At 48.0% G+C, this 10364-nt stretch overlaps 1 protein-coding gene across 1 annotated transcript; it reads right to left on the bottom strand.

Annotated features, from left to right (window-relative positions):
• Positions 1-2350: 2350 nt before the first annotated feature.
• LOC119163559 (leucine--tRNA ligase, cytoplasmic-like) lies at positions 2351-6127 on the bottom strand. Its single transcript, XM_037415578.2, has one exon. It carries the CDS (start codon positions 5979-5981, stop codon positions 2409-2411), a length of 3573 nt encoding a protein of 1190 aa, XP_037271475.2. The 5' UTR covers positions 5982-6127; the 3' UTR covers positions 2351-2408.
• Between the last annotated feature and the right edge of the window lie 4237 nt (positions 6128-10364).

The raw sequence follows: 10364 nt of genomic DNA on the forward strand, positions 1-10364 counted from the left end.
CCGTGGTGATGACCAAAGCTCTTAATGCAGCCGCTCTGTAGTTACTGCGATCAAAACCTTCTCGCGTCGCGAGTGCCTCCGGAAACGTCGCGGGCACACGCAACTCGACTGAAGTAACGGTAGCATTTACCTAAGCATTCTACATTCAAACCACCCTCTGCTTGGCGTATCTTTCGCGGCAGCAAGGCTTTTATTTTACAGGAAAAGAAACTAGAAAGTTCTCGCAACACTGTTGTCATCAGTGCCATAAAAAAAAAAAAGAGCATTCAAAAGGAAGTTGCTGTGGAATTTTTGGGGTACTAAGAGAAAGTGATTCTTGCAACTTCTTAGAGACCATGCAACAAAGTAAGCAGTTATGATCCTAACTACAATGCTCTCTTGGCAACCCCCCCTTGGCCATTTGTTCTTTTTTTTTTTGTTTACTGTGAATTTTAAGTATTCTAGGTTCCCAAACGTCAGCAGAGAACCTTTGCTGATTTTGCTGTTTCGAGACTCAAGCGTCAGTGGGGTATTTTGTACAGTTGTTTCGGAAGAGAAAAAAGTTTAGCCCGTTGCGCGATTGGTTCTTCTGTGATGCTATACTTGTACAAAGTAGTTTCTAGGTTGTCCAACGAAAGGTGCAGTTCTTCAGTTTTGTTTTTAGGTATGACGAGTAGTAGTATGTGTGTGGCTTTTAGTATTTGTTTTTGTTTGATAATGTTCTTTTGATAGAGAAAAGAGCTCGTCTCATACGTGCAATGCGTGATCAAAACCCTTGCTTACATTCAGTTGTGTACACTTGGTACGATGCAGTATAACTCGTAACAGAACATTGGCTATACGTTCAAGGCTCCACCTTCCATCGGCCAGCGGTGGACGTCCCTGTACTAGTCATACCTGGAAGGGCTAATTTCAAATAAAAGCTATGCGGTTGAAACAAATGTGTCGTGTCGTTTGTTTTATTTTTTACGCATTCTCATCCTAGGTGCACCAGTTCTAGTAGCGCTACATCCTTTCTACAATTATTTATCCCTTTGCAACACGCATTATGATCTACCGTACGTAAACGCGTGAAATTTCTGCACTTCAATACAAAGATTATGGAGACCTCAAATACATCAATTTTCGTTTCACTAATCTATAAAGTACTTCATGGCAAATGACTGCCATTTCAACATAATTTAATCATTGTACAGTTAATTATTCTACGTTTATTCGTGAGAGAAATTTGATTGCCTACAAGAATGACATCCACTAATTATCTGCTGATACCAAGCATTCCCAAAAAATAATGAGTCTGCTCGTTCTGCCTCTGTTTTATCCTGTAGTTCGCGCTGTTTCTTGCCTTACATAAATATGTATTTATGCCGAAACGCCGCACATCAAGTGTCTCATTCAGTAAGACGGTGCGTCCCCTAGTGTTGCAAATTATTTTACCCAGAATATATCACAACATTCTGCAACAAGAATGTATAATTTACCAATAACTCGGCGTTTGTTGCCTCTTCAGTACCACTAATGCACAGAAATAGCAGAAGTAAGTCGGATTTACAAATGTACACACCATGTCGCAAAGGATTATACATTTCCTATCAAAGGTAAAGGAATACAATGCTGCTTGTCGAAAAAGTCACTTTCCCTGCAAGGGCGAAGCAACAAATGTGGGAGCAACAAAATACAGTGTTATATGAAGTGATGCTAGTAGCCAGCTCCTTTAGAATCCCTTTTGTCTTCTCTCACCAAAACACATGCTAAAAGGAACGCAGATGCTACAAGAAGCAGAGTGACCTTCGTGCTGCCTTTTCCTTCGACACCAACTACAGAGCGTGCACGAAGGTATAAGCTGTTTGCTGATCCCTCTTAAGATGAGGGAACGTGCAATCGCACCGAGCTAATAAAGTGCTATGTTACTGCTGGGGTGGTGTATCTCTCCCACATCCAGGACCCCCTTACTCCCACAACCACCCATGCTGCCTTTCACATGACGATGAGACAGCCAGCACATTTTTTCTGCTTGAGCTGCATTCGTCAGCTGCCTTCAGACATCAAACATATCGTGCAGGGTGATGTTATCGATTTGGTCATTATAGAGAACCTCACGCTAAAGGCAAAGGCATAAGTATGTCTGGAGTCTCCTTCTAATTGCTATCATGATACTACATAATTCTTTGGCCCATTAACGTTGTGTCAAAAGCACTGAATGAATAAATCTGATCCTCCATTTTATTTATTTACCAGTACCACAATTAACAAAAGACCTGCCTGTTAATTGTACAGCAGCCTTACATAGTGCCGTTACTGAACGGTACGTAACGGAGCCGTGTAAGCTACACAACAATGTACGTCTTTCTACAGCGTAAACACTCATAAATGTGCACAGAAACCATTTTATTAAATAGTTCTGAAGGTAACACATCACAGCAGCTGCATCAAACTTGAGGCACAATAATATACGACATTTGGCTTCCCACATCCACTCTAGTACCGTCCAGTTCAACCTCTACGCCACTCTTGTCGGCCTTGATGCGAAAGATAGCCTCGTTGGGAACGACAACCTTGCCAGTTTCCTCACAATCGAGAGTTGGAATCTTCCGTGGGCCCATCGTCGGATCTTCGTACCTGAGGAGCTTTACAGGAAGGCCGTCGAAACTAACATGACCGCTCATTCTACCCAACCGCGCCAACACCTTGGATGCGCTGTCTCCATCAAGCACGGGAACCTGCACCTCGAAGCAGCCGGACGACTGCTGCTGGTTGATGCAGCAGACGTTGACGAAGGTGTCACTGCAAAACACCGCGCGCGGCTGACCGGGACAGCACTCTTCCCGGATGACCTCCTCGGCCGTCGGGTCGTCACTGAACTTGACTTCAATGTCGTCTACTTCTAGCGTGTTGAGAATGTACCTCGAGTTCTCCAAGAGCACCTCCCGCTCGTCGAAGTCAAGAGTCACATTGAGAGCGCCGATACCGAGCTTCTCAACCTTCTCCCGCACTGCCTGCGCGAATGGCATCACCTTTTTCATGTGCTTCTTTAGCTCGGGCTTGTCCTTGAGCTGCGCCGAGACAACCTTGTTGTCTGGAAGACCATTGTGCTTTTGGAAGAGTTGCTTGAGTGTGGTTAGAATTGTCAGTTGCCACGGAGGGAAAGTCTTGGCTACCCATATTGTTGCCCGAACCATCTGGGGTCCCGGAGGGTGCATCGAGAGGTCTTTCTTCTTGCTACACTTGCTTCCAGCAGTGCGAAATGCCTTTAGTCGCAGCCTGAAATCATGCACGGAGTCCATTAGGTACTGCGACGACTTCAAGAGAGTTTCGTCGGGTGCAGTGACGACGGGCCATCTGGTGTGCATAATGCTCTTCTTTTTTCCGAGCATAGACCACACATGCTCGCAGATGTGTGGACATATAGGGCTCAGGATGACAGCCTGCATTTCGATGAACTTCAAGATAAGGTCTCTGTGCATTCCTCTCAACACACACAGCTCACGATACTTGTCTCTGGCAGCCTGGAATTCAAAAAAGCCTGTCCTCAAGGCTTCCTTAAACATCATTTGGTCGTAGTGTTCCTTGGTTGTCGAGACACCATGGCTCATGTCGGCTTCGAAAGCTCGGTCTACATAGCTGTCTGTTGGGCCTGTGCGCAGTGAAGACAGTGAGGCAAGCATCTCTTTCACCCACTCAAGGAACGTGTACAGACGCAAGATTCCGGCATCTGCCATGGTCTCAACGAAATTTGCATCTTCAATGCCGTCCCCAGCATCCGCTAGAGCCAGCCTCATTCCATCAGCCGAAAACTTGTCCAACGCATCTGCAAGGGTGAGGAAGTTCCCTGTAGATTTAGACATCTTCTCAGAATTTAGCAACAGGTGTCCATTGGCACGCATGCCGAGAACCCACTTCTCAGGGTTTTCGGGCCACATGGCACAATGGTTAAATATGCAGTAAGACAAGTGGTTTGGTATCAAGTCTTTGCCAGAGCAGCGCAGGTCCATGGGATACCAGAATTCAAACTCCTTCTTCATGGCATCGAGGGCATTTTTCTTCTGAAGCTTGGTCTTACTGGCAACGTTGAGGAACACGTAGTCCCAGGCTTCTGGCGTCATATCTTCGGGCTTGATGAAATATGGAGGACAACCCGATCCACCCATGAGGTCGCCACACTGGAGGTAGTGAGCAACTGTGTAGTAAGCCATGTAGATTGTGGAGTCAGACAGTGACTCTATCAGCCACGATTCGTCCCATGGCAGCTTGGTACCGAGACCATAAGTTCTCGAACATGCATGCTCGCAGAGCCAGTCTAGGGTGGCCAGAAAGTTCTTGCGAACTTCCTCAGAGTATGTCTCCATCTTGGACAGGGAAGTTTTCGCCATGTCCTTCCACTTGGGGTCACCATAGTCGAGGTACCACTGGTCACACAGTGCCACGACGCACTCGTCACCTGAGCGCGCAATCACCTTTTTCTCAGGCTCCATGTACACGACCGCTTTGCCCTCGTCGACCATACCTTTTTGGATGTCCTTCTTGACATCTTGAATCTTTTTTCCTTTATACGGTCCCACCAGGAGCACACCTTCGTAGAAGCCCTTGAGGTAAATCTTCTCCTTTGCTTCCTGAAGCTTGTCGCGATCGTTCTGGCTTTGGATTTTTAATTCGTCGCAGACCGCAACGGCCGAGAGCGAGCCATAGCCAGGCACCTCTACAATGGGAACTGGATCAAACGGCAGTACCATGTTGTCAGCAACGCCATACTTCTGCCGCAGGAGTTCCTTGTTCTTCAAGTCACGCAAGGTGGCGTAATCGTCCGGAGAATCCGAAGGCACCGACGTCACCACCCCCGTTCCCTTGTCTTCCTTGATGTTGAGCATGGGAAGTGTGTAAATTATTTTGTGGCAGGTCAGCGGCGAAGACAACCCAAGACCAATTAGATCCTGGCCCTTGAGGTTGATGAGGACTTTGATTTTGCCGTTGTCGGTCGTGAAGCCCTGGTAGCTCATGTTGAGAGCGGCCCGGTACGTGCAAACGAAAACGTCGCCGTTCTTGAGCTCGAACGCCACGTAATCCATGTCTGGTCGAACCCAGCAGTTGGTCTGCCCGTACATCGTCTCCGGCCGTAGAGTGGCTGCGACCAGGAACACATTGCGGCCCTGCAACGTCTTCAGGGCTTGCGGTAGAGGTTCGACAGCCTTCATATTAACTAGAAGATACTCCTGTGGTCCAACACCTTCCCCAGCGCTTCGGTCGTGGTCCATGCAGGGCTGGTTGACCTTGGGCGAGAAGATGGTGTAGCGCTTGCCGAACTTGATGCGCTGCCTCTCCTTCAGCCGGAGGAACTGCCAACGGACGAACGAATCGTAGTACGGGTTCACGTCAGTCGTGACGAAAGAACGCCTCCAGTCCGCCTTGAGGCCCATCCTTTTCAGGTCTTCGCGGATTATGGGCGGGAAGTAGTGAAGCCAGTATCCGGCGTCGGCGAACTTGGCGATTTCGGCGTCCGAAAGTCCCAGCGACTGCATGATCTGCCACTGGTACTTCGCCGCTACGGTCTTGGCGGCCGCCTTGCTCTTCTTTCCTTTGGCTTTGCTCTTGAGCAAGGCCTCTGCCGCGTCGCCGGCGGCATCTTTGGAGCCCTCGTCGCCGGCGTCGTCCTCCGGAAAGACGGGCGGGCAGCCGTACTCCTCCATCTCGCGCGCCAGTTTGTCGGCGCATGCCTTGATCGGCATTCCGGTGGCGTGAAAACCGAACGGAAAGAGGCATTTCTTGCCCAGCAGACGCTGGTAGCCGACGGCGAACTCGCACTTTGACAGCGAGAACGAGTGGCCCAGGTGTAGCCGCCCGTTCACGTACGGGTAGGGAAACGTGACGAAGAACTTGCCGTCGCCTCGATCACCGCCCGCGTCTACCTCGAACACTTTCTCGGCCTCCCATTTCGCCTGTACGCTGGCTTCGATCTCTTGAAGAGCTCGGACTTTGAAAGTTCCTTTCCTCTCGCTGGATGAGGCCATACTGACGCGTTTGTCGCAACTGGTTCCGAAAGTTCGCACGCGGTTAGTACCCGCGGCCGCACACAGGATGAATTAAAGATTAACTTCAGAGATTAACTTCAGTGACGTTTACGGCACGCTAGTCACTTACTTTCATTCAACATATGACAACGCGTCCGGCTGGCCCACGTGGAAGGCCAGCGAAACTCTTGACAATGCACAAAAGCAAGAAAATCAATATTAAAACAAAAGCATACGCGACGGATAAAGGAAGCGGAACCTGTGAAACGTGAAACCAAGAACTTCGTGTGTTAAGCTTTAACGTTTGTTATTTTGTTTTTCAAGCTAATTTTACTAATTTTAGGCATATATTACGTTCACTCGTACTTTTTGCAATGATTGCAAAAAACAAGAAAAAAAAACGTGACGTCGTGTTTTGACATTATTGCCCCCTAGCGTCAACAAATGATGTACACAACATTGAAGCGCAAATTTTAAATTTTGATTGCGGGTCACCTGCTGGTTCTGCGATTCGTACGCACTAATTGTTAAGTTTATTGCCTTCGAGTTCTGTCCGACCGTGTGTCCGGTACATGCGTGTTAGATAACTAAACCATCCCCGAAATGTCGCCGTGCCAGGTATCACCCACGGGACGATGCCAGCGACGAAATGCGATCTTCGATCGGGTTGAGTTTGGGCAAGCCACGCGGGGTGCGCTAAGACAGGCATTTCACACTTTGAAAACTAGTAAGTGTCATGGATGTCTCGTACTATATTTTTTATAGAATGTAACTCCGCCGTAATATTCCTAGCAAGCGCGCTCGGACAAAATTTGGACTTGGGAGGGAGCTGACCCTTGCTCGGCCACCCAACCCATTATGGCGGCGGAACAATCGAAGGATGCACACCCGTCTTTCTAATTAAATAATTTATTTATTACACATGCATGTACTTTCTTTACTGAGCCGACATAAATCCTCGTGCGACATTTCACGCGTTAACAAGCGAAAGAAGTTGTTCAAGTATTCCAACAACGCGTGACAACTCGTTATGCAGCCTCGCGCCACACTAAAGAGACCCTCAGGGTTAACTTGGGTTTGTGTAAACATGTGTTGCAGATTATGTATCAGAGAGCAGGTTGACAAGAAATGAAAGAGGGGGGGGGGGGGGGGGGTATGGGGTTGCTTCATTATTCGCACCTATTTCACATCTCCCCAAAAGCTAGGGGAAGGGACCAGCCCGGGCGCGCTCTTGGAATTTTACGGTATGCTTTTCTGCAACCTCTTTTCTCCCCTTTATCCCCTCCCCAGTGCAGGGTAGCAAACCGGATGTGCGTCTGGTTAACCTCCCTGCCTTTCCTTGCATCTTTAACTCTCTCTCTCTCTCTCTCTTACGGTATGTTATGCGCTAAGCAAAAAAAAACATTGTGCATTCCGCTACCAAGCCGATTTTCTTCTTCGCGCAACTTGAACGTCTGGAGTGTGATGACGATATACGTCAGCAGTTCTCAGCATGCGATTAGACGACACCAAGATTTCAGCCCTCAAGCAAGTACGGCCGGAACAAGGAATTGCAGAGCTCTGCTTACCAACATACGAACGTCCGTAATGGTGTGGCTTTGACATGTAAATACATTGACGTATTCGGAAGTGGGGCCGCACGTGTACTATATTGCTGGGCAGTTTTATGAAAAAAATCTGCCGACTATGAGGTATAAATCCTCACTATAACTAAATAAAAAATACGAATAGTATACATGGTTCAACAAAAACGTTTACAGCTGAAACAAAGACATGGTAATTCGTAGACCTTATTTAAAAGCCTCATTCTGTGTAAATATATCTTTCATGCCATCGAAAAGCTTTTGATGCACATGCCAACTTTCCCGCCATGTGCCGAAGTGCCAAGGCACGAGAAATGCACTTAAAATGGTCAAATCAAGAACATGGCGCCGGTGTGCGAATATTCGAGTCTGTCCGCCGCGGTGGATGCGGAGCTCTGCTGCTGACCCGCAGGTCGCGGGTTCGATGCCGGCCGCAGCGGTCGCATATATTGGTGGAGGCGACATATGGTTGAAGCCCGTCTGCTGTGCGATTGTAACAATGTTGGCTCAAATGTAGCGCCTCCACGCGGCGCTGATAGTTGTGTTGAGCTGTGCAAGCCTGGTACAGCGGGGTGGGGGGGGGGGGGGTCGTTTAGAAGCAATAAACAACAGTTCGTACTGGGCTACGGGCTCAACATGTTCTGATGTTCTTCGCGGGCCTGATGGCCTACTGTTCACGGTATCACTACCGCCTGGCCATCCGTTAATCTACACATGTAACAACTGATCACTACCGCCTGGCCATCCGTTAATCTACACATGTAACAACTAATCCCATTCTCGTCGCCAGTTGTTACATGTGTAGATTAACGGATGGCCAGGCGGTAGTGATACCGTAAACAGGAGGCCATCAGGCCCGCGAAGAACATCAGAACATGTTGAGCCCGTAGCCCAGAACGAACTGTTGTTAATTGTTTCCAAATACGCCCCCCCCCCCCCTCCCCCGGTGTGCCAGGCTTGCACAGCTCAACACAACTATCACCGCCGCGTGGGGGCGCTGCAGTTGAGCCAACATTGTTACAGCGATGATGGTTGAAATTTCCGGAGCCCTCCATAACAGCGTCTCTCATAATCATAGCGTGGCTCTGGGACTTAAAACCCCAGATATTACTACTTAGTATTCGAGTTTCTAATTCGAATCGATTAATTCGATTTTCGGATACCTAAGCTATTATTCTTAGTTTCGAACGATTCCACGGGACGAATATCTAAAACGCGGCAAAGCTTATTCCTATTGATACGGGCTAAGGTGGCTTAAACTAATGACGTTGGAGTCGACCTTTCATTATTTTTTCACAGATATTATACCAGCTGGTTTAAAAGCGAGCACGTATTTTTTTTTTTTAACAAGACTATGCCATTTCCACAAGTCGTAACTCCAGCAAATTAATAATAATCGATCACGGTCAGTGGGGCCGTCGAACTGCCCGAGTGAAAAAATAACCAGGACACTGAACCGTATAGTCAAATAATTTAAAAAACACACACACACTTCAATGATCATGCCCGAATAACGGGCCCTCTCAACGGGAGGGCTTGTGAAAGAGCGGAGAGACATAACCTCCGATTCCGACATGGCCGAGAGTCCCAGCGGGTCATCCCGCGGTTCGTCCCTCAGGACCTGAGTAAAGTTCTTTGCCTGTCTGTCTTCAAGGAGACCCTGATATCCCAAGAAAGTATGATGATCTTTGACATACAAGAGAGTACGGAACTGGACCTTGAAAGGGCTTGTGAAAGAGGGGAGAGGCATAACCTCCCGATTCCGACATGGCAGAGAGTCCCAGCGGGTTAACCTGCGGCTAATTAGTCCCTTAGGACCTGAGTAAAGTTCTTTGCCTGTCTGTTTTCAACGAGTCCCTGATATCCCAAAAAAGTATGATGATCTTTGACATACAAGAGAGCACGGAACTGGACCTTGTTCAATTATCACCAAAATTGCTTTGAGATATCTTCTCATTCCTGCTGAAGTAAACGTTGAGCCCATATATGTTTTGCCTGTAGGAAACACTTACCGAAACGTCACGCCGAGAGGCCAGGTCATGTGGACAACTTGCGCTGCTGCATCCCAATTTGTAGCGTTTTGATTGCAGTGCACTTATAATTACCGCAATATGCTCGATGATGTGAGAAGATTTCATGAATTTCTTCGTTTTTTTCTTCAATATTCAATGAAATATTTGTTATTAGATTCGCGTAGGCGCGTGCACGATTCCTCATCAGTAGTACGGGGGGGGGGGGGGGGCACCCCCTCGTGACCCCCACTCCAAATTGTAGTTCAATGTATGAATTCGGATTTCGCACCTCCCCTCTTATATAAGTGGCAAAGAGGGCGACCGCTGCCCCAGTGCACGCCCACGTCGATTCGATAATTTTGGCCGTCTATTTGGCACTATATTCGATTCGAGATGCAATTTATACTAATTGCCCACACCCTACAGTTCTGAACCATACTTGAAATAATTCTGTGAGCTAGCGCCGCGGTGGCATGCAGCAGATACGATAGGGCAACTCCGTGAAGCACTGTCTGCCCTGGTCGCCTCGCCTCGAGCCTTGTGTCTCATTAACCCAAGAGAAGTGAAGATGCGCTTTAAAAATTGTGTGAAGGCAACACATTTCACTTGATTGTGTTGACTTGAGCCTTTTCAAGTGCCAAACAACTTAGGGGACCGGCTTAATTGTTCCTCCATCGGCTGGCTCATGCGGCATGGTCAAATAATAAACTTGCAACGTCACTGTGGTCGCAACTTTAGGTATCAGCTACTTGAGATGCCGCGCGGAGAGAAAGAAACGGTGACATCGG

The sequence above is a fragment of the Rhipicephalus microplus genome, chromosome 9, assembly GCF_043290135.1.
Source record: "Rhipicephalus microplus isolate Deutch F79 chromosome 9, USDA_Rmic, whole genome shotgun sequence".
Lineage (NCBI taxonomy): Eukaryota > Metazoa > Arthropoda > Arachnida > Ixodida > Ixodidae > Rhipicephalus > Rhipicephalus microplus.